The sequence below is a fragment of the Symphalangus syndactylus genome, chromosome 19 (assembly GCF_028878055.3).
Source record: "Symphalangus syndactylus isolate Jambi chromosome 19, NHGRI_mSymSyn1-v2.1_pri, whole genome shotgun sequence".
In the NCBI taxonomy this organism is placed as follows: domain Eukaryota; kingdom Metazoa; phylum Chordata; class Mammalia; order Primates; family Hylobatidae; genus Symphalangus; species Symphalangus syndactylus.
Genome location: NC_072434.2, coordinates 17768520 through 17792310, shown reverse-complemented (window position 1 = coordinate 17792310; position 23791 = coordinate 17768520). Strand labels below are relative to the sequence as shown.

At 49.8% G+C, this 23791-nt stretch overlaps 1 protein-coding gene across 4 annotated transcripts in view; it reads left to right on the top strand.

The window, feature by feature from the left end:
- Positions 1-1985: 1985 nt before the first annotated feature.
- TMCC2 (transmembrane and coiled-coil domain family 2) overlaps positions 1986-23791 on the top strand; it is a 46059-nt gene continuing 24253 nt past the window's right edge. The window contains exons 1-3 of one of the 4 annotated variants that reach the window (XM_055234796.1): positions 2733-2823; positions 14856-15043; positions 15923-16468. In XM_055234796.1, coding sequence (XP_055090771.1) covers positions 14990-15043; positions 15923-16468 — 600 coding nt within the window. In that variant the 5' untranslated portion in view covers positions 2733-2823; positions 14856-14989. Of the gene's footprint in view, positions 2824-3684; positions 4182-14855; positions 15044-15922; positions 16469-20947; positions 21145-23791 lie in introns of those variants that run through there. The other 3 variants (XM_055234793.2, XM_055234794.2, XM_055234800.1) reach the window with 3 other exon arrangements.

Sequence of the window (23791 nt, the reverse complement as noted above, 5' to 3'; positions counted from 1 at the left end):
AGATAACGTGTCCCCACTCACATGGTCAGTGAAGAGCAGAGCTAGAATTTGTCCCCAGTCTGGCCATAGAGCCTGAGCTCTTAGCCATTATGCTATGATGCCTCTCCAAAATGGAATGTAAAGTATTAGCTGATTTTATGAAACACACCACAGACTTTTTTGCTGACCTGAATCACACCTTGCAAATATGACCACAAGTAGAAAATGTGGCTGTCATGCTGTATGTATATGATAATATAAAAATCAAACTTAAGACCAACTTTTATCTAGTATAGAAATGAGGCATAATTCAAAATTATAATGCTGTCTGCTTCCTTAAACGAAACCAAATCCCTTCCTTAAACCAAATCCCTTCACTTTCCTTCGGCTTCGAGTCAGGTCATGCATATGTGTCAATGCATGCTCACCATTTGCTGGCCACCGCCTGCCCCTCAAGACTTGCTCAGGGTCTTTGGGGCCGCTGCACTTATCTGGGCCAAGTCAGGCAGGGAACAGTATATTCCTCTGCTTGAAACCTTGCACCATGGGAACCTGCCCCCACCGGTTCTGTCTAGTCCTGCCCACGGTCTACACTGGCATCCTGCCATCCCCTCACCATTGAAAATGCTAAATAAAGGCTTATAGCTTTGTGTTTCCACATTGTGCTTGATTCTTTGTGGTAGATGTGGGGGGTGGTTCTACATTCCCAGCCCATCCTAAATTCCTATCTTCTAAAAGTGGAGCTGCCTAGTTTAGAAAGTAGCTGCTTGGCTGAAGTAAATTCTTAACAAATTAGTCTCTTCTAGGATACACATTAAAATGAGTGGTTGGAATGGGAAGAAGGCAGAACAGAAAGTCAAGAAACTCCGACTAGTGAGACTGAAGTGAGGCTACAATGGCATGATGGGTGCGAAAGAGATTGGTAAACTGTAAAATCCTTTAGAGACCGTGTGGCCCCTTCACTGTCTAGGCCAGTGGTTCTCAAAGGGTAGCGTGTGTCAGAATTACCTGGAGGGCTTGTCAAAACACAGATTTCTTGGCTCACTACTTCTGATTCTGTAGGTCTGGCTGGTGGCCAAGAATTTGCATTTCTATCAAGTTCCCAGGTGATGCTGAAGCTGCTGGTCCAAGGACCACAATTTGAGAACCACTGGTTGCTGGATGAGTAAAACTTATTGTGTCCACAGGAGGCATACGATAGACACTCAGATGGGGTTGTTATTATTACTACTCTCCATATCTTGGTAACCCCAACGTTTGCTCTCTTCTGCTTCCAGATTACTCAGCACAGTTTGGCTGAGATTTATGCAAAGAGAGACAGCATTCCTTTTCTACATATCTATATGTAGCAACCTCCTGCCATTAATACCCTTTCTTATTTAAAAGCTGCTTCGCAGTTTGTAAGGAACTCTCACATACGTTATTGTGTTTTTATATGAAATTCTTCCCAATTTCCGAGCATAAATTATGCCAAGTAAAGTCTCATTAAGAAATAATGCACTTAAAGCGGGGGACGGGGCGATGAGGAGAGAACGCCCCCTCCCCTTAGCATTTGCAGCTCTGAAAGTAGGCATAGATTTAACTCAGACCAAGTATCCTAGAGGGGATAGGTGTCTCCCTTATGGATAGAAGGTGCAAAGTTAGAGCCCCCAAAAGTAGTGATAATAAACATTCCTCCTGTGCTCCTTCTCGCCAAATAAAGCGAATGGGTGGAGGAAATCCTGGGCGAGCCCTCCTCGGCAGGGTCCCTCAAGCTGGAGCCGAAACTGCGACTCCCACGCCCGCCGCCCCCGCCTCTGAGCTGCAGCCCGCTCTCTGCAATGCAAAAACGCAACAGCATCGCCCTCCAGCCCTCTCCTGGGGTATCGCACGGTGCAACCAACCCTAAAAACAAGGCTGCGCGACGCCCCCTCAGCCCCGCGGGCTTCCCATTGGCCGGTTGCCGCTGTCACTCCCTCTTAGCCTCGCCTTCCCGCTCCCGGGCGGAGGCAGCCGGGCGGGGTAGGTTGCGCGCTCGCCGCGGGCTCGGGCCGCGGTCGCGGCTTTGCAGCAGGCTGCGCGTTGGGCTGGGAGCGGGGCGCGCGGGCCGGGGAGGGGGCCGGGCGCGCTGCGGGCTCTGCGGCCGGACCATGCGGGGCAGGGGCCGGCTGCAGGGCCGGGGGCTGCAGCCGGCGCCGATGGCGGCCGACTAGGACCTGCCCGGCCGGCTGCCCCGCGCCCCGCCTCTCCCCGCCTCGCCCCGCAGCCCGGCCGGCCGGGAGGGATGCGCTGTGCCGCCCAGCTCCTCTCCGTCCTGCCCATGCCCTGAAGCAGAAAGTTTGGGGGCGGGGGGTTGTCTCCCTTCTCCCTCTAGCAATGACTGCCCAAGGACTCTTGCTGCCCAGCCTCGACTGTGACCTGTCTTCGCTCCCCAGGTCGAAATGAACTATTCCAAGCTATAACCAAGGCTCCCCCTTCTCGCCCCTCCCTCACCCGCCTTTAAGAATTTTTTTTTTAATTCAAGAAATTGTGGTCTGCCATCTCCCCTCCTTGTTAATAATTTAGACCCCAGGCCTCATATGAATATAAGAGGGGGTGCGGTCTTCCCCAAGACGGCGCGCTGGAAGGACAGATTCCCCTTGCCGACCCACATACACCATGAAGAGGTGCAGATCGGACGAGCTGCAGCAACAACAGGGCGAGGAGGATGGAGCTGGGCTGGAAGATGCCGCCTCCCACCTGCCGGGCGCGGACCTCCGGCCTGGGGAGACCACGGGTGCTAACTCTGCTGGCGGGCCAACTTCAGACGCCGGCGCTGCCGCGGCGCCCAACCCAGGTCCCCGAAGCAAGCCTCCTGATTTAAAGGTGAGCGCAGACCATCCCCCCGGCAAGCCCAGCCTGCGACTTAGCTCTCGCCACCCCACGCAGAAGTGCTTTAACAGGATCAAAGTGAGGGGGGAAGCCAGGCAAAGGTCAGAGAGGATGAGCGGATGCTTGGCTGGCACCCCAGGGGGGACGTCAGGTACCATTTATGCCTCTGTCTTTCAGCTCCGTGTCAGGTCTCTGTGTTTGTTCCCCATTATTCAGCAAGCGTTTTAGTGACTCACTCATCCGAGATTGAATAATGTGTGAAGTGTTATTCGCAGACAAAGGGCTGGAGAAATCCAAGATGCTAACCAAAAAGTGGACAGCAGGTGACCATTAGTTTTCCTTGCTGAGTAAGTCTCTACCTATTGGGATCTGTGTGTGTGTGTGTGTGTGTGTGTGTGTGTGTGAGACGGAGTCTCGTTCTGTCGCCCAAGCTGGAGTGCAGTGGCGCGATCTCGGCTCACTGCAACCTCCGCCTCCTGGGTTCAAGCGATTCTCCTGTCTCAGCCTCCAGAGTAGCTAGGATTACAGGCACGCGCCACCACGCCCGGGTAATTTTTGTATTTTTAGTAGAGACGGGGTTTCGCCATGTTGGCCAGGCTGGTCTTGAACTGACCTCAGGTGATCCACCCGCCTCGGCCTTCCTAAGTGCTGGGATTACAGGCGTGAGCCACTGTGCCGGGCCCCATTGGGATCTTTGAGCGCTTTCCTGGATGAAGCTCAGTTTGCCTATCGGTGAAGGGGCGGTGGGGCGGGAGTCGGGGGAGGTGGATTTCCTGCCGTTAGGTGGAGCCAGAGGTTAAGATAGTGCTTGGAGATCTCTGCCTGCCTGCTGAACCAACCCCCCAGGGTGGAGAACTGACAGGTGGTGGAGCAGTGCTTGGGCTGGTTTGGGGCCTCAGTTCAAGTTGCATACATGCTGAGCCAGCAGCTAGAACCAGAAGCCGAAAGAACTGTTCACATGGAGCTGTTTATTCTCCGGCCTGAGGTTGCCGAGACAATTGGCGAGCTGTCCTGAATACATCTCTATCAATTAAAACAGCAGCTGAGATAAATAATGCACCTTTGCCGGAACTGCCACAGGGACTGCAGGCTTAGGCTTCTCAAGCCAGCTCACCGTCCAGCTGAGCGAGATGTCAGCCCAAGGAAGGAACTTAAATGCCTTGGAGATTGATGCCTCACAGTTATTTTCTCCAGAGAAGGTGCAGGGTCTGGGCTAGGGAAACGGAAAGGACTCTGTTGCATTTAATAAAGCCTGTATCCTATGGCAGCAGCCACTAAGGAGCTCACCAGAATAAGCCAATGCCATTCCTCATTTGGCCTGAGCCGCTCAGAGTCAGGAAGTCAGAGCGCAGGTGAGTGTGTATGCTCTTACCTGTGTATGTTACCTGTCTGTGTGCCTTGGGGAGGAGTGAAAAGGGGGACGACTAGGTTATTGTTGTGTGTGTTTTTTAAACTTTTGCAGTAATTATTCAAATCTGAACTCTGGTTCTGCCGCCGTCCTTTTCAGAGCTTCGTGGCTAGCCTTATGTCTAGAGGATCTCTGTGGGATAGGCTCTCTCTGCACAGGAAACTTGAGCTTTTGCCAGGCCCAGGGAGTCCTTGCTCTTTATCTCTGCTGTCACCCCCGAGTCCATCCCATGTGGTCAGGAGGTGTAGTTCCTGTTTTAAGTGAGATGGTGAGGGGGAAGGGGTCCCTTGAATGCTGTTGTGGGGAGGAGGCTAGCCTTCTGCTGCAGACTTCAGCCTCATTCTGAGCTGGTCCAGATGAGTCTGGCCAGCAAACCCTGATTCTTTGACCAGATGAGACCCTCAGCTGAGTCTGTGAGAGGCAGCTTTGGAAATTCCCCACTCTCCAACTCAGGACAGCAGTGGAAACTGCTTTCTCCATTTATTCCCCCAGTTGCCTTCATGAGGAAGATGGATTGGTCATGGCATGGGGGCTGCAGTGTCTCTGTAGAGGGACGCCTTAAGGGATGCCACATTTCCACTCTCCTGTATTATCTTTTTTTTCTTTCTTTTTTTTTTTTTTTTTTTGGCAGTGCCCTCATTCTGGTCAGGGGCAGATGTAGTAATGACTTTACACTTGATATTAACTGCCAAACTGCCCTCAACCAGAATTGAAATCAGGTCCAAGAAAACGAGGCTTCCCCTTACCTCACACCCCCCCCACCGCCCGCCCCCAGAGAAAACATACCACTGAACCCAGCAATGTGGACCCAGTAAGGAGCAGAAAACCCAGCTGCGGGCTGCTTGTGGGGGCACAGGGAAACAAGCAGGGCTTTTCCTGTTTATCTCTGTCTGCTTCATCACAACATGTTTACTACCGGGTGCAAGGGACTTCCAACCAGATGTGACTTGGGGACTTTCACAGTTTGATTTGCTGTGTGGTCTCGGGCAAATCACTCAACTTTTCTGAGCCTTTTTCTGGTGAAAGGGACTAGGAATATCGGAGTGTGTCCGAACTTATTTATTTATTTATTTTGAGACAGGGTCTTGCACTGTCACTCAGGCTAGAGTGCAGTAGCATGACCACGACTCACTGCAGTCTCAAACTCCCAGGCTCAAGTGACTCCCCACCCTCAGCCTCCCAAGTAGCTGGGACTACAGGCACACGCCACCATGCCTGGTTAATTTTTAAATCTTTTGTAGAGACAGGGTCTTGCTGTATTGCCTAGGCTGGTCTCGAACTCCTGGGCTCAAGCGATCCTCCCGCCTCAGCCTCCCAAAAAGCTGGGATTACAGGTGTGAGCCACCGGGCCCAGCCCCTCCAAACTTGCTTTCCAGTGTTGGAAAAGTTGTTTTCCAATGCTGGCACAGTTTTCCAATGATAGAAAAATTCCGTTATTGACTCTGGAACTGGGTGGAAGTTGACTTGTTTTAGATTTGATGGTGGTACCACAGAAGGGTGTTTAATTTTTAATGCTCCCTACCTGATACCTGTGTTTGGTCAAGGCAGATAAGCAGTTCTGGTTTGCTTTTGTTTTCATTTTAAACTTTGGAGATGAGAACTTTTGGTATCTTAGTTCCACTTCTGTTTTCTCATGACAGTTCCAGGCACTGTGATGAATTAAGTACATTGGAAGAAATCATCTTGAGAAAGGGGCAAAAATAATAATAATAACAAAGGACTCTGTGTAAAGCACCTCCATAGAGGTTGGGGAGGTAGGGGAAGAGGAGAGAATTTTTATTTTTGCCAAAGAAATCTGAATGGTGTTTAGTGACAGTTAGTGGTTTCAGGGGCTCCTATGGTCTCCCTCTGGTCCTTTAGCACTGTGGACCATCTTACTGTACACTGTAAATTTCTGCTACAGTGTCCTGGGATCTGTGATTATAGGGTGGGAAGGGCCAGTGAAAAGTAGTAGTTAAGCAGCAATTTTAAAACTGTAATTGAAAAATAACCTAAAAATGGACATTGCCTCACAGGGGGCTCATGCAGATACATTGAGGGCCTTCTCAACTGTTCCACACACCTGTGGGACCTTCGGGGAAAATATCAATAGACACTCCCGCAACAGGAGCACAACAATTCAGTCCCATTCTTCAGCACTTGCAGCTTGGATTCCTGTTGAAACACTTGAGCTCATGTTTCGATTCATTTGTCCTTATTGCCCAGTCTTTTGCTGCTAACAGATTCCCTGCTTGTTGGGAGGAGATGCTGGGGTTGCTAAGCCACAGAGAGTACTGGCTGACCAAAAGTACACCAGAATTCTACAGCAAGAAAACCCAGTTCCATTGCATATGGGAGGAGAGGGGGCGCTTAGGGGAATACTGCAGACAGGGAGCACACATTCCTGTTAAGGATACAGCATACGGGCCGGGAGCGGTGGGTGGCTCATGCCAGTAATCCCAGCACTTTGGTAGGCCGAGGTTGGTGGATCACTTGAGGCCAGGAGTTTGAGACCATCCTGGCCAACATGGTAAAATCCTGTCTCTACTAAAAATACAAAAATTAGCCAAGTGCAGTGGCACACACCTATAGTCCCAGCTACCTGGGAGACTGAGGTGGGAGGACCGCCTGAGCCCAGGAGGTTGAGGCTGCAGTGAGCCATGATCATGCCATTGCACTCCAGCCTGGGCTACACAGCAAGACCCTATCTAAAAACAACAACAACAACAACCACCAAAAAAAAAAAAAACAAAAAAAAAACAAAAAAACACAACGTGTGGTAGATACTTCTGAGGCCCAGGATGAGTGGCCAAGCATAAGAGTGAGCTGGTTCTATCCTGATATGTGATGGAAGCCTGAAGGCACGGGAGGAAATTACTCACCTCCCCACCTCTCTCACCCCTTGTGCAGTGGGAAGAATTGAGCCTCTCCTGAAAGGAGGTGTCTGGGGATGCTGGCCATGGGCTTTCCCCCTGGACTTCCCCTAAGGTTCTCTTTCTTCTCACAAAAGCCCCTTTAAGTAATTTCCCTGGAGATTTCTGAGCAGCATTAATATCTCTCCCTGAAGAAAAAGGGGGAGCTCCAAATTCCATCATTCCCCTCCTGGTTTGAAGCAGTTTTGACTCAAGACTCATTTGGGTTCCAGCTCATGTTCTAGTCACACCATACACTGGTCTTCCTGCCTACTTAGTGAAGAACAGGAAAAATAATTCGAAGCCAGATATCTGAGAGAAAGTCACAACTGAGTCCTGTGTGGTTCTCCCTGCTGGCTCTCTGCCTTTCCTGGTGGTCACAGGCAGCTTCCTCCCCCTGTGAGTGGCCTGTGTTCCTTCAGCGCTCCTGCAGAGAGCCCACTAGGGAAGGGTTCATGCAGTCAGCAGATACCACCTTCAGCAGGAAAGGTGCTGCTGAATTAAATTGTGAAACATGCTTATAAAAGTGCCTGAAAACATGTACGCAGTTTAAATAACAGAAGCAAAACAGACACCTCGTCTACCCAAGTCAAGAAAAAAAAATTGACATTCCTGAGAAGCCCCTGCTTGTTTTCTATTTGTTTATTTCTTATATATATATTTTTACAAGGCTCAGGGTTTTGATAAAATTTATAGGTCTCAGTTTCTCCTTTTTTTTTTCTTTTTTTAAGGCTAGTCAAATGAAGCAGTAGGAGTGGAGAGTTTCTTCATTTTTTAAATGAAGGAGAAGACAAGCTACTTCATAAGAACGTGGGTGGAATGAAGATGTGTGTGTTCCCTGGGGCTCTCCAGGAGCGTTCTGATGGTTGCGATGGCTCTCTGAGGGCCTGCTGCATCTTGAGGCCCAGTAGATATGTTAAGGCTTGAAGATTCCTGCAATCTCAGGTGGGAGCCGGACGCCTGGGATGAGTTTTATCAGAGGAGGTAGAATTGAAGTATGCCTAAAAACAAGGAAATGGGAGGCCAGGCTTGGTAGCTCAGGCCTGTAATCCTAGCACTTTGGGAGGCCGAGATGGGTGGATCATGAGGTCAGGAGATCGAGACCATCCTGGCTAACACAGTGAAACCCCATCTCTACTAAAAATACAAAAAAATTAGCTGGGCATGGTGGCGGGCTCCTGTAGTCCCAGCTACTCGGGAGGCCGAGGCAGGAGAATTGCTTGAACCTGGGAGGCAGAGGTTGCAGTGAGCCAAGATCGCGCCACTGCACTCCAGCCTGGGCAACAGAGCAAGACTCTGTCTCAAAAACAAAAAACAAGGAAATGGGAAATTAGTTATTTGGCCTCACCTCCAGCTGATCTCCAGGTCAAATAGGATGAAATACTTGAAAGAAAACCATCATGGAAATACATGTAAGTTAAAGGGTACTTAGAGCATCATGCAGTGCAATCAGAAACTTATGGGGGTTAATCAGTAAAGGTGTTCTGCAGAGGTGGGTTTAGAGCAACATTTTTTTTGTTGAGATGGAATCTCATTCTGTCTCCCTCAGGCTGGAATGTAGTGGCGCAATCTCGGCTCACTGCAGCTTCTGCCTCCCGGGTTCAAGCGATTCTCCTGTCTCAGCCTCCCGAGTAGCTGGGACTACTGGCATGCACCACCACACCCGGCTAATTTTGTATTTTGAGTAGAGATGAGATTTCATCATGTTTGCCAGGCTGGTCTGAAACTCCTGACCTCAGGTGATCCACACTCCTCAGCCTCCCGAGTAGCTGGGACTACTGGCATGCACCACCACACCCGGCTAATTTTGTATTTTGAGTAGAGATGAGATTTCATCATGTTTGCCAGGCTGGTCTGAAACTCCTGACCTCAGGTGATCCACTCTCCTCAGCCTCCCAAAGTGCTGGGATTATAAGTGTGAGCCACTGCGCACGGCCTAGAGCAAGATTTTAAAGGGGGTGGGACATTTATTACTAAACAAGAGAAGAGGGGCTTTCTAAATGGGGGAAGTGAGGTAGCAGGTGCTTTTATAGGGTCTTTGCCCTGTTTGACTAGAATGGTCAGGAACAATGGAGGGTAGCGCAAATGCTGAAGTTAGCTGTTTTGTCCCACTTGCACCTTATATGAAGCAGGCAGAGGGTTGGAAGGCCCAGGATTGCCCCACCCCCACCCCCACCCCCACCCCCTCCAGCCTTCGGTAATATTCAGAGCAGCCCTGTATGTGGGCTCTGGGGGAACTGGTGACCGATGGGAAAGCATGTGGCAAACGAAACTCCCTGTTCTCCTGCCACATATTGAGTTCTAGATTAATTCCCAGCTGCCCTAGTTGTTCTAGTGGGAGCTGTCTGGCAGGCTCAGTATTTACAGAATGTGCTTCTTTTTGTGTATCTAATTATGTCTTCACTGCCAATCCCATTAACAAGAATCTCCTTCAACAAGGAGTTGAAACATCTGATAGGACCTAAATTTTAGGTTGAAGTTTTCAAAGTGTGGGGTTATCAGGAGCTGGGGAAAAGGGCTCAGGCAGCTTCTCAGTGGTGGTCTTAAAGGCCAACTCAAAACTCATTTCTGTTTTCATCTCTCCCTTAAGAAATGGCATCTGCCTTTGAAATCCCCGTAGACTATTAGCATGGTACATTTTTGAATGAGGCCTTAGCTGGACAGGGTCCACCTTTGTCAGCCAAACATTTAAGTCACTCTTCGTGTAAGAAGTTAGAACAAAGCTGTTGGAGGATAACAGGTATGTTTTGTGACTGTGCTAGAAAAACAGTTATTTGGCTGGGCGCGGTGGCTCATGCCTGTAATCCCAGCACTTTGGGAGGCTGAGGTGGGGGGATCATGAGGTCAGGAGTTTGAAACCAGCCTGGCCAGCATGGTGAAACCCCGTCTCTACTAAAAATACAAAAAATTAGCCAGGCATGGTGGTGCGCCCCTGTAGTCCCAGCTGCTCGGGAGGCTGAGGCAGGAGATTTGCTTGAACTCGGCAGGCAGAGGTTGCAGGGAACCGAGATCACGCCATTGCACTCCAGCCTAGGCGACAGAGCAAGACTCTGTCTCAAAAAAATAAAAGAACAGTTACTTTTAAACCAAGTGACTAAAGGCTTCCTTATTCCAGCCAGGTTAACTGAGTGATGTCCACCAGGGAAAACAAATCTGGCTGTAAGGACATGAGCCCCTACCTGAGCCCTCCCTAAGCCATTCGTGAAGATATCACACACATTCTGGCTCCTTGGTCTGTGTTCATCTCCTTCCAAGCCAACTCAATCTTGGCGGTTACTAAGATAATAGAGTGAGAAGAGGGTTTAAACTGTAGCAGGAGAAATCTGAGTTAGACACAAGAAAAGGCTGTTGGAGCATTTGAAATCTTTGTGAAAGGTTATGTCTTTGGAAAAGGTAGTCATCTAAGGATTAAAATCACCTTTGTAAGATGGATTTGTAGAGACTTGGATAGTGGCTGCTCAGAAAATAAATGAACAAATAATTTACATAGCAATCTTCCATGTTTGTGTTGAGGCCTCTGCCAGGTAATGTTAGGGACACAGAGATGTAGGCACTGTAGCTCCTGCTGTCCAGTCACTCATATTGTCATCAAGGGTTCCATCCATCAGCAGGTGAGAAGTTGGATAACAGTTGGAGAGAGCACTAGAAGCGATGTCACAAGGCAGCACACGATTAACTGCAAAATGAGTGGTGCAGATAATGAGCGCTTATGTGTTCAGAGCAGGGCGAGATCGCTGCAGACTGGTGTGATCAGAGGGGCTTTATGGAGTGGCGAGGTGGTGAAGGATAGGTAGGATGCAAAGAGACAGAGAGAGGGCACACCATGCTGGGAACTTTAATAAAAGTCTTCTATATTGGTGTGTGCTGAATCAGTTCTGCCTAAAGACATGGTGGATGAGGTGACCTTTTCCCACTTGCTTTGGCTCCAGGCTGAATTATCTAAGCAATAAAGGAAAGAGGAATCAAAATAAAAGTGAGAATGGGGGAATTATTTGCCTGTGTGCCCGTGAGTTGAGAACTTTTTTTAAATTTCATCTGTGAGGCTGGGGAATAAATAAATGATTCCAAAAATCTTTCATCACTGGGTTTCCAGTAGAAACTCCAAGTGAGCCTGAACAGTTGCAGCTGCCTACTGTACACCACTGTGATCATCAGCGCCAAACCTGGGGTAATGGTTCCTCTCCTGCTCCTGCTCAGGCTCCCCACCCAGAGCTTCTTAAGGGCAATTGGAGACTTCTTCAATCCACTTTGGATCCTAAGAGTAGAACTCTGTGGGTTTTTACAGTGATTAGTTCTCTAATGCTGGCCCTGTTTCCATAGAGACCCTATAAATAGAGGAACGTTGGCGACCTAGGCTGGCAAAGGCTCAGGGTGACCCAGTCGCCCCACTGAACCCTCACAGCCAAACTGTTGGTAGGGCAGAAGGAGTTTCAAACCCAGGTAGGAGGAAGGGCTATGCAGTCAGCTGCCAGGTGGGATAATTAGCTATAGATTAGTGTGACTTTAAGCTTTCCTGGGATTTGTTGAGAACACAGGGACCTGTAAAAATTAGAAACCACTTTTGGTCATTTTTAACCAGATGGTGCCAATGACACTGTACCCCAAGGCATTTTAGTTTTGTATTCATGCAGCTGTGTTTGCAGATTTTGGAGCAAACTTCCCCTTTGGGGGACCCACACCCGGGGGAAAGACGGATGAAGCCCAACTGTTCAGAAACCACAGCCTTCTCAGGAAGGATCTTTCAGAAGCCATCTAGTCCTCCCTTTCTTCCTGAAAGGATAATGCCACCCAAGGAGATGGGGTCCTTCCTGCTCTTTCAGATAGTTCCAGGGGAGGGACAGCCAACTCCCCTCACTTCCTTCCCCAGGGCACCTCACCCTGGGAGGCTCTCCTTTCTGACTACCTTGTGGCCAGTTCTGGGGTTGGCACTTCTTGCTTCGGTCTTATGGATCATGAAAGCCCTGTTTGTGTGCCACCTCTAACTCTGAAGCATCTCAGCTCTCTAATACGTGGCTTCATCTGGCCACCAAAATGGTTTCTGGCAGCCAGGGAAAAGCAAAAGTCAATGTGGAAAAGCAAGTGACATTTTAGGAGCTGGAACCTGTTAGTCAGAGCAGGTGGTGCTTTCTGCCGCGTTGGCGGCTAAGTTCCCTTAAGCTAGTCACCATGGTTTTCCTCACTTCTGAAACTTGTAGCTGGTTATGTGTATGTGCTGAGTTTTTTTTTTTTTTAAACACTTACTGTGTTATGTCAAAACTCCTTAACCGTCTCCTCCCTGACACCCACATGCAGAAGCGGCCCAGCCCTTGCGTCACTTTGCTGTTCCCGCCTCGCACCTTATCAGTAAGGAAAAACCCCTTCATTTGGAGCAATCTCCTCTCTCTGCACATTGTTCTTTGACTTCCTTTTTGTTATTTCCCTCCTGCCTGCCACAGACTTTAATAGATTCCTCGGTCTGCTGGGACAAAGGTCCTGGGGTCTCCTGGTCACTTTCCCTAGGTTTCCTTCAGCTGCAGGACAGCTCAGGGAGGTGAGAAGTAAAGACTTTATAGTTGAGGGTCTTGTCCTATAACATGGGATGGGCAGGTCACAACTGCAGTTCAGGGGACCTAACAACCCTTGACCCAGGCGTTTTTGTTTTGCTCCTGCCTCTGATACTATTCTGGGACACATGCAAATATCCTTTCTACTTTAAATCTTGAGTCTTGAAATCTTAAGTCTTGAGATCAGTGTATGGGCCCATGAAGGTAAATTCAATTAGAAGTCGGGGGTTTCTCTGTGTGGCTTGGATGAGCCACTTAGCTATGCTGTGCCTCTGTTTCTTCATCTGCAAAATAGAGAGACTGATGCTATGTCTCACATTCCTAGCTCCTGAGATTAGGCCAGTGTCAGATTATAATGACGGTATAAATCGGAACGCACTTTGCAAAATGCTGTTGTATAAATTTTAAAAGTAAGTTGACCAAGGATTTTAGGCTCCAAGGCAATATGGCAGACACTGGTGGCCGCCGTCGCTCTCCCTGGCACCTCCACCAGCCTCCCAGGGATAGGGGAGAGGAAATGCCTCAGAACTCTAGGACCTCTGCTGAAGTCTTTAGAAGGGAAACTCTTTCTGCCTGAGTGGATCCTCAGTGTTGGAGAAGCCAGTTTAGGAATGGGGGGAGAAGAGGAAGGGACCTGGAATAGAACGCTAGAAAGACAATTCATATTATGGAATGTGATGATTTGGCAGAGGCAGCTGGGCAAATGCCAGAGCCAGCTGGCCCCATCACAGTGTCTGGAGGGAGGTCTCGCATCAGCTTGGGCCTGGGGAAGAGGGAGGTGTCCTGGCACGTCCTTGGTCTGAAGGCTGCAGGATCTGGCCCGTTCCAAGTCCATGGCAGAGTTGACATCTTGGTTCTCCCCAGCACAGATTCAGGTGAGCCTTGTGACCCTGCCTCAAGCTGGCCCCCAGGGGATGGTAACTCCTGTGGGAAAAGCTGGCATTGTGTAACTTAACATCTCAAGGGCTGCCCCAGAATTCAGTTCTTGCGAAGGAATCGTGGTAGCCTTAATTTCCTCATCTCTAAATGGAGATGTTCCGGTTGTTGCTTTTGTTACTATTTAGGAGAATCAAATGGGATAATGCAGGATACAAAGCTCCTTTAAAACGAAAAACCGTTAGTTCGTGATGAGTTGTGATGATGTAATTTATCTGGTCTGTAAAATGGGTGATGTAAGGGCCTCACCTACTTTGAGGATTCTGGGGATACTCAAATGAGGTGAAAAATGAAAATCCTAAAATTTTACACAAATACATAATAGTATAGTTATTTGTATCCAGCTGTAAGCGCAGCCATCTGCACAAACTCAAGGCTGAGTTGTAAAGTAACCTAAGAGTGGGGTCAGCTCATTCAGAGGATGTCAGGTTGCTTTTTCTTGGTTTCTATGTGGTCTAGATTTTCTGCTCTATAAGTTTGTTTCTAGGGAAAAAAAAGAGGAAAATCCAGTCTGTGTAATTTTTTGGAACATTTTTTAAATGACTGAGGCGGCCTGGTAAGATTGTGGGTTGTTCCCCACAGGAAATCCTGCTATGGCTCATTGAGTCCCAAATGGCTCGGTCCTGACTTTTCCTCTAAGGAGCTGCAGAATGTGAGGTGTCTCCTGGTCCTCCAAGTCTCACGCCTCCTTCCAGCAGCTCCAAAGCTCTCATAGAGGGCTCAGCCTGGCCAGATAAGCCGTCCCCTGACAGAAGCAGCTGCCTGGAATTATACCATAGTTGCTCGCCCCGGCAGGCCATCCAGCTGCCCCTCTTGTGAGCAGTCTTGCTGGAAGAGCAGCTGGAGAATCTCAGCGACAAGCCTAAGGGAAAGGCTGTGGCCTGGGCAGCACCGGGTTGCAGGGCCTCTATGCTTTGGGTCTAAGGGGAAAGACACTCATTTGGATAGCTTGTTCTAATGTGTATGCTAAAGAATTGGTCACATTACTATGTCACAAGGTTTGCTCATAGAAGTAAAGTTTATTTCATTGCCAACCATATCAGGAATGAAATTGGTTGCAAATAACAGAAAATCATACTAGAGTTGTGTAGACAAAGATAGGTTTATTTCATGCAACAAGAATCCCAGGATAGGTGTTCACAACTGGTTTGGTGGCTCCATAGACCTTCAAGTTCCCAGGCCTGTCCGTTGGGCTCCACCATCTGTGTGCAGACCCTCATCATCAACCATGTCATCTTGTGGTTGCAGAACGGCCACTGCATTTCCAGGCACTACGTTCCCATTCCAGATGGGAAGATTTGGGAAGGGCCAATGCCTTTATCAGGAAAGCAAAAGTGCTCCCAGAAGCTCTCACCTTGCTTTTCGTTGGCCCAAACTGTGTCATGTGGCTACTCCTAGCTGCAAGGGAGTCTGATGAAGCAGGAATTTTTAGCAAGGTGAGTTATGTCCTTGCAGTTTGGTTGGTAAGAAAGAAAAATAGATATTGGGTAGGCAATTAGCAGTGTCTGCTACAACAGTATAACTTGATTGTATGACCCTGATTTTCCTGGGGAATGTTGGAATTAGGCAACTTTGGAAATCGATGCTTGGTGGCCTGAAAGAACTAGTACGGCTTGAAGGGATGTCTAACTTGGAAGGAGGGAAGGACTGGGGGTGGGGATCAATCTAGAGGGATACAACCCCATGAGCCAAGTGATACCTGTGTATGCCATTAAGCCCCAGACTGAAGCCCTGAGAGCATCATTCCTAGAAACTCTGAACCTTCATTTTGATTGGGAATGTCCCATGGAAAACTGTGGGGGCACATTTCTTTTTTTTTTTTTTTTTTGAGACGGAGTCTCGGTCTGTCGCCCAGGCTGGAGTGCAGTGGCGCAATCTCGGCTCACTGCAAGCTCCGCCTCCTGCGTTCACGCCATTCTCCTGCCTCAGCCTCTCCGAGTAGCTGGGACTACAGGCGCCCGCCACCACGCCCGGCTAACTTTTTGTATTTTTAGTAGAGACGGGGTTTCACCGTGGTCTCGATCTCCTGACCTCGTGATCCGCCCGCCTCGGCCTCCCAAAGTGCTGGGATTACAAGCGTGAGCCACCGCGCCTGGCGCACATTTCTTTCAGAATGAAAGGATGGGTCTGGGGTGCAACCTTTTCGCAAAGTGACCCTTTATGCACAACAGGCCATCCACAGAGATCTTCCAGGTTCAGATGGCTGCATTAGCTAGGCCAGTCTACCAAGGACAGACCCTTCACCTTCACCCCCCTACTGACTAGGCAATCAAGAGCTTTCCACTCACCAGGGTTCTTCATCTCTCCCCCTTAAGAAAATCCAGCAGCTGTCAGAGGGCTCCATGTTTGGCCACGGTCTGAAGCACCTGTTCCACAGCCGCCGTCGGTCTCGGGAAAGGGAGCACCAGACGTCTCAGGATTCCCAGCAGCAGCAGCAGCAGCAGCAGCAGGGTATGTCCGACCATGACTCCCCAGATGAGAAGGAGCGCTCTCCGGAGATGCACCGCGTCTCCTACGCCATGTCCCTGCACGATCTGCCCGCCCGGCCCACCGCCTTCAACCGTGTGCTGCAGCAGATCCGCTCCCGGCCCTCCATTAAGCGGGGCGCCAGCCTGCACAGCAGCAGTGGGGGCGGCAGCAGCGGGAGCAGCAGCCGGCGCACCAAGAGTAGCTCCCTGGAGCCCCAGCGTGGCAGCCCTCACCTGCTGCGCAAGGCCCCCCAGGACAGCAGCCTGGCCGCCATCCTGCACCAGCACCAGTGCCGTCCCCGCTCTTCCTCCACCACCGACACTGCTCTGCTGCTGGCCGACGGCAGCAACGTGTACCTCCTGGCTGAGGAGGCCGAAGGCATCGGGGACAAGGTGAGATGGGCCTTCTGGGGCAAGGGGAGACTCAGAGGCGAGGGCCATCCGCTGAGGGGCCTTGAGATCTGGGGAGCTGAGCCAGGGGCCCTCCCTGGCAGATACTGACACCCTGCTGCCTGCAGAGTTATCTGCCTTGGTTAAAGGAGTCAGGTATGACTAGGCCAAAAACAAGAGATGATTCCTACGATGGCTAATTTTTGTTTCCTTAGGGCTTTGTTTTTCAAAATTGTGTTTTGCTTATGCTGATATTAATGTTGACTTGTTTTCCTTAAATGGGCTATCAAGAGGCAATAGGTATAGCAGTTTAAAGCACAGACTGGAAGCAACTCTGATTCTGCCACTTACTCAGTTAACCTCTTTGTGCTTGTGTCACCAATTGAAAATGAGGATAATAATAGTACAGTTGTAGGACTAAATGAGTTAATATATACAAAATACTTGGAATAGCCTGGCGTAGTATCATCTTTACTATTGGCACCAACCAGAGAAGATAGGGAATCCACGAAGGGTGATTTGGGAAAGAGAAAAGCTAGTTTCGCACTTCATGAATTTATATATTCGTTCTTTTATTCATATAACAAGTATCTATTGAATTCTTATTTTGTGCTATAAGAATGAACAAGCCAGTGTTGCTGTCCTTGTGGAGCTCACTCTAGAGAGGGTATGAGTGGGTGAATGGACAGAGAGATGGGAGCTGCTGTGGGAGCTTCAAGGGAGAGGGGACTTGAGGAGAGAGCGAGGAGATGGCAAAGACCTGTTTGAGGAAACCGTTGAGCTGAATCTGGAATAATTTAGCCAGGGAAGAACTGGGAAAGGGGAAGGGGGAAGGGAGAGCATAGTATGTACAAAAGCACACAAGCTGGTGCTAGGGGCTACTGGCGGTTCATTATGGCCAGAGCATCTAGCACTTTTGGGGATTGACAGGTAGGCAGAGGCCACATCACAAAAGGCCTTGCCATGTTGATTCTGGGAGTAGTGTGAAGCTATCAAAGGGTGCTAGGCAGGAAACTGGCAGGACAAGGTCCCTCTAGGTCTCAATATAAAGAGTAGATTGGGGCCAGGCACGTGGCTCACACCTGTAATCCCAGAACTTTGGGAGGCCGAGGTGGGCGGATCACATGAGGTCAGGAGTTCAAGATCACTCTGGCCAACATGGTGAAACCCCGTCCCTACTAAAAGTACAAAAATTAGCTGGGCATGTTGGTGGGCGGCTGTAATCCCAGCTACTCAGGAGGCTGAGGCAGGAGAATTGCTTGAACCTGGGAGGCAGAGGTTGCAGTGAGCCAAGATCGAGCCACTGCACTCCAGCCTGGGAGACAGAGTGAGACTTCGTCTTAAAAAAAAAAAAAAGAAAAAATGAAAAAAACAACAACAAAAAAGCAGTAAATTGGGAAGGGAGTGCAGGACGGGAGTCAAGGAGACTTTGGAGCTAGTGCAGTAGTCTAGGCTGCAGCAGTGGGGATGGAAAGAAGGCGCCAAGTGCAGAAAACATTTGGAAGTGAAAGTCAGAAGTAGTAGGTGAGAAAGCGAAGAGGAGGCAAAGGAAAGGGAGACATAGAGGATGATTCTAAGGTTATGGGCTTAGCGGCTTTAGAAATGGGGGAATTTTCTAGTTGAAGAATCAAAGGAGAAGGAGCATGTTTTGGGGGGAAGGTGATGAGTTCAGTTTTGGACCTGTTGAGTTGCGAGTACCTTTGGGAGCTGTCCAGCTAGGGAGGACCAGCTGGTAATTGGGTCTGTGAGGGAAGGAGCCTGGGCTGGGGCCAGTGCTCTGGGAGCTGGCACTGAGGTTGAAATCATGGGTGTGGGTGAGATCTTCAAAGGAGGATGTGTCGAATGAGAAGGAGGCCGTGGACAGACCCAACTGACATGTAAGTGACAGGCCAAGCACCAGGAGCCTGAGAGAGAGCAGTCAGATGGATAGAAGTAAACTTGCAGCAAAGCAAAAGGAAAATGAGCTTGAAGGAGGAGGAAGTAATCAGAGTGAAATGCATAGAAGGGGCAGGTCACATCTGGATTTGGAAATGTGCATAGGCAGTAGCAAGCAGTGGCTGTCATTGGGAACCATGGCCTGAAGCCAGTTTCTGTGGATTAAGGAGAGGGTGGAAGTGGAGGCAGGTGTGTAGCTTGGCTGGGAAGAAGGAAGGCATCAGGTGGAGGCAGTCTGGTTTTGTTGGTTTTTTTAATTTGGGAAGCACCTGAGCCCACCTCCATGTTGGCTGGAGAGGTCCCTATTAGGGAGAGATCGAAGATAACAGTGTGGAAGGGGAATTCTTACTGGGGTGAGGTCAGTGAGTAGGTGAAAGGGTGTGAAATCTAGAAGTCAGCATCGTCCTTGGTCACAAAGAGTCACCTCTGGGAGGCAGAAATGAATTCTTACTTTGTTTTTATTTTCTATGGGGGAAGAAACCAAAGGTGCAAATGTTTATTGAGAGTAGGAGGGGAGGTGGGAAGGGCTGGCTTGAGGAGGGCAGCAAAGATTTGGCTTGGGGCAGAGCAAGGCTCTGAGCAGGAACTCACGGGTGACCTGTCTGGTGTTGTAGAGGCTCGTAATTTGTACTGGCAGCACCCTAGTGGTTGTGATTTGTTTTCTCTCTAGTGGTCCTAGCCAGAGGGTAGGAACGGAGCTGAACGATTATCAGGCTAATCCAGGGTTGGGGGTTGCTGGGAGGGCATGTAAGGGTGACAAAGGAGTTGGGGGTTTGTTTGGGTGACAGAATGCTCAAAAGGTTGGACCTTGAAACCTTGGCTAGCAGAGAAGGAGGTGGGGATAGGAGAAGGCTGATGAATGTGGAGAAAAGGAGATGGGGGTACTGAGGAAGTGAGGGAGCAGGTACATTAAGAATAAAGAGGAGAGAGACAGGAGAGGGCATTGGAGTTTACGATTTGGGGTGTGGGATAGGGAAGACAAAGGTCAGAGTATACTCACAGAGCATGGCAGACAAGGAATGAATGGAAAGATAATTTGCAGTGGCAAGAGCTGAGAGGCTAGGTTGTGGGATGGGCTGTCCACATGACATGGAGATGCCCCCTTGGACAGTGGTCAGGAAGGAGGGCAGCAGGTAGCTTTGATGACTGGAGGGTGGGGGAGAAGAGTGCAATGGCAGGGACCTCAAAGAAGGCCAGGCTGAAGCAACACTGAGTACAGTAGAATGCTGGTCCCATCTCCAGAGGGCACAAAATGAGGGAGGAAGAGGAAGAAAAAATCACTGTGATTAATTGGGGCTCCAGGGCAAGTGGAGCTGCAATAAGAGCCTGCAGGGGCCCAAGTGCCTGACTACGGGCAGGAGGCAGCTTGTTTGTTGTGGAAGGAGGAGTCTGGAAGGTCCAGTGGGAGGGCGGATGAAAGAGAAGACAGCTCAAGTGGAAGTGAGAGAAGGAGACATGATGGAAGACCAAACAATTCTACATTTGGGGGATGTGAGGCTCCAGGGATTTTCCAGCATCAGAGTTCCAAGGGAAACTCTGATATAAAGTTGTTTTTACCTTAGATGATCACCAGAGCAGATCCATCTCCACGTACATTTTTAAATTGTCCTCTCATCAACACAGACTGTTTCTCAAGTTCTTGTGCATGTTTACATTTGAAAATGTTTGGATGTTCATTCATTCAACAAGCATTTGTGTGTATGCTGTGTGCCTGGCACTGTATAGCAGCTCAGGTTTGGTTTTGCACTTTTCCAACGTAGAAGGTGCTTTTGTAGACATCACTTCATGAATTCATTAAAGCAATCCTGTGAGATAGCTAAGCCAGGTGAAGACATCCCAATTTTTTTTTTTTTTTTTTTTTTGAGATGGAGTCTTGCTTTGTCACCCATCTCAGCTCACTGCAACCTCTTCCTCCTGGGTTCAAGTGATTCTCCTGCCTCAGCCTCCCAAGTAGCTGGGATTACAGGCTCCCACCACCTCGCCCGGCTGATTTTTGTATTTTTAGTAGAGATGGGGTTTCACCGTGTTGGCCAGGCTGGTCTCAAACTCCTGACCTCAGGTGATCAGGCTTTCCTCGGCCTCCCGAAGTGCTGTGAACGGGGTGTGAGCAGGGCATCTGGTTCAGAAGCTGTTGAACTACTCTGGGGGTGGGGTGGAGTAGCTGGATTCTGGATTGGTTTCAAAGATCAAGCCACAAAGGTTTCTGATGATTCTATGTGGGCATGACAGAAAGAGAGGAGTCAAATGTGGTTCACAGATTTGCGGCCTGGCAGCCGGAAAGAAGCAATGGCCAATAACTGAGTCAAGGAAGATGGTAAATAGAATGAGTACCTGGCAAGGGGTGTGAGGAGGGCGGCGGGGGGGTGGGGGGCGCAGAAATCAGAGCTAGGTTTGGGGTACCTTCAGTTTGAAGTGGCTATTAAACGTCCACGTGGAAATGCCAAATAAGCAGTCAGCTGTACGAGTCTGGAGTTCTGGGGAGAGATCCAAGCTAGAGGCATAAATTTGGGAGTTGTCAGCATATAGATAGTATTTAAAATGATGGGACTGAACCATTTGCAAGCCTAGCCTCCACTGGGGAGAAGTCTGTTCTCAGAGTGAGGAGCTCTGCACGCGTTGGCTAAAAGGGTGGCGTGGCTTTGTGAAATTGAGAGCTGGAGGAGCCCAGCAGAATGAACCAGGTTGTTCAGCCCTTAATGAGCAGACACTCTGCGTGTAGAGGCGGCCAGGCCCACCTCTCATGGGTGAGTCAATGAATACATTTTAAAAATCAAATTAGAAAAATCCTGTCAAGCAGGAGTCTCCGGTATGCAGCTATTTTACGAGGAGGGAAAACGTGAACCTTGCTGTCTTTGGTTGCGTAGGGCTCCCATGAAGACCTCCTGAGCGGGGGGAAGACGTTGGGGTGGGCGGTGGGCACTGTCAGAAGCTGGTGAAGGACTGTGGATGTTTGCAAGGGCCTGGGGGAAGCGGGGCAGGCTCATTAGCTGGGGAGCTTCTCTGTGGGGCTCTGCCATGTGGCTCACTGTGCCCAAGATATCCAGATGGGAGGGAGGAACTCTTCTTTTGCTGCTTATGGAAGACGAGACCCAGACACTTTGGGTGACCTGATGAGGGGACAGTTCCCTGGGTTTAGGGTGATCATGGGGGAAATGGTTGTTCTTGTGACTATTTTATATCCTTCTTTAGAACCCTCAGCTTTGTTAGGTGTATGGCCTAGTTGATCTTTATAACATACCTGTGAAGTTGGCAGAGCAGGTGTTATCTCCATTTACAGATGAATAGACTAAGGCCTAGAGGAATCAAGAGACTGCTTGCCTATGGCACCCAGCTAGGTCTTGGCAGGGAGACAAGGGATCCTAGTCTGTACCCAAGACTCATCTGAGAGGCGAAGTCGCTGAACCCGGCTGGGGACCATTTTATGCAGTCTATGGAAAGCAGGTTTGCCTCAGCCCGAGGGGGATGATTTTATCTCTTGGTTGCTATTTCCCCTTCAGTTGCATAGATTTCCTGACCTGGTGCTGTCCTTCCAGGAATGGGCGTGTCCCTGGGGGTCCTGAGGAGAGAAAGATTGCTTCCCTGTCACAGAGGAAAAAGGTCTTCCAGCCATCGGTAAACCCTGCTCTGTTGGCTGACTCCCCCAGACCCAGAGGCCCTGGGCTGGTGTGAGAAGCAGTAGTGGTTCTGCCCTGATCTCTGGGCATGAATAGGAGGTATTCTTCTCTCCCTAGTAAACACAGCCCCACATGCTCTCTGCAAGATCCCTGGCGGTTACTAGCATCTATTTTTAATTCATAAGCCTCCCCCACTCCCCACACCCCCTGCCATTGTTTAGAACTCACCAGCTGGCTTTCGGACCAGAGCAGCCCTGGCGGGGTTGAGTTACCGAAACACCCTGGAGGCAGCTAAAGTTCCTCAGCTGTCCTGGAGAGGCTCACCCCAGCCCCACCCCAAGAAAGTAGGAGACCTCAAGCCCCAAGGGGAGCAGGGGGGTGTGACGGGGGACAGATAGGGGCTCATGGTCCAGGGAAGCAGCTCAGCCTTGGTAATGGTAATTTGGCTGTTGGTTGTTCCTGCTAGATCCACTTAGTTGTCTTTGAGGTTGTGCCTTCAATTACTTCCCTGTTTAAAAACAAAAACAAAACATTGTTGGCTGGGCACGGTGGCTCCTGCCTGTAGTCCTAGCACTTTGGGAGGCCGAGATGGGTGGATCACTTGAGCCTAGGAGTTTGAGACCAGCCTGGGCAACATGGTGAGACTCTGTCTCTACAAAAAGAATTTAAAAATTAGCCGGGTGTGGTAGCGTGCACCTGTAGTCCCAGCTACTTGGGAGGCTGAGGTAGGAGGATCACTTGAGCCCACGAGGTTGAAGCTGCAGTCAGGCGTGATTGTACCACTGCACTCCAGCCTGGGTGACAGATTGAGACCCCATCTCAATTTAAAAAAAATTGTCATCTCCGCCTCGCCATTCTGCTTTCTAGTATGTATGCGACACAGAAAAGTAACTGCTGTCTATGTCTTAGATTTGTGAAGTGGGGAAAAAATTGTCATCAATTGTGGGTGCACTTGGGCATTGGCAGGTGATTAGAGAATGCAGGTTTTTCATCCATGTGTTGCCTTAGCCTCTGGGAGGCACAAGCCCTGGAGACTAGAGAGGGAACCACTGCTTATACATCCAGTGGAGATGGCGTTGGGCCACCTGGCTCCTCAGAAAACAGATGAGGTCCCCACCCTCTTCTTCTTCTTTTTTTTTAACAGCAGTTCCTGGAAAATGTAGGGTCAGAGAGTTGTATTCCCCTTCTCTCATCTCTCCCAGGCCTGGTTAGGCATCATTCCCTTCTCTCCTTGTTCAGAACCTCTCCCCAGCTGACCCCTGGGCTTGTGCGTGGAGTGTCAGGAAGGGGACACAGCGCACGAGTGCTGGGTTTACAGCCAGCCAGCCCCTGACTGTGTCCTGCTCACCCCTTCTCCTCCTGCAGTGTGGCTGAGAAGCAGCATGGGGCAGAGCTGGGAGGGCTTCTGGACAGCTTCAGGAGACTCTGTGGAGGTGGTGGGGACAGGAGGACTCTTATGACAGGCCCCGCTTTGAGAGCAGGCAGGAAGGAAGGGAGGGTCAAGATCTCCCCAGTCGTGCTGTGGGTGAAGTGAGGAGGGTGGAGAGATGACAATGTCCTGACTGGATGCTTCCCTGTGGCCTCATGGTGTTATCTCCAGGCTCCAGACAGGGAAACCAGTGGAGTTCAGCCCATCACCTAAGCGAGAGCAGCCTCTGAATGCCCTGTGCTGTCCGTCCACTCCCACACCAGATTTATCCAACAAGATTTCTTCTCTGCCCCAGCATAAATAAGCACCCCTGTTTACTCTGAAGGATGGTGACTGAGGGGCCCCCCC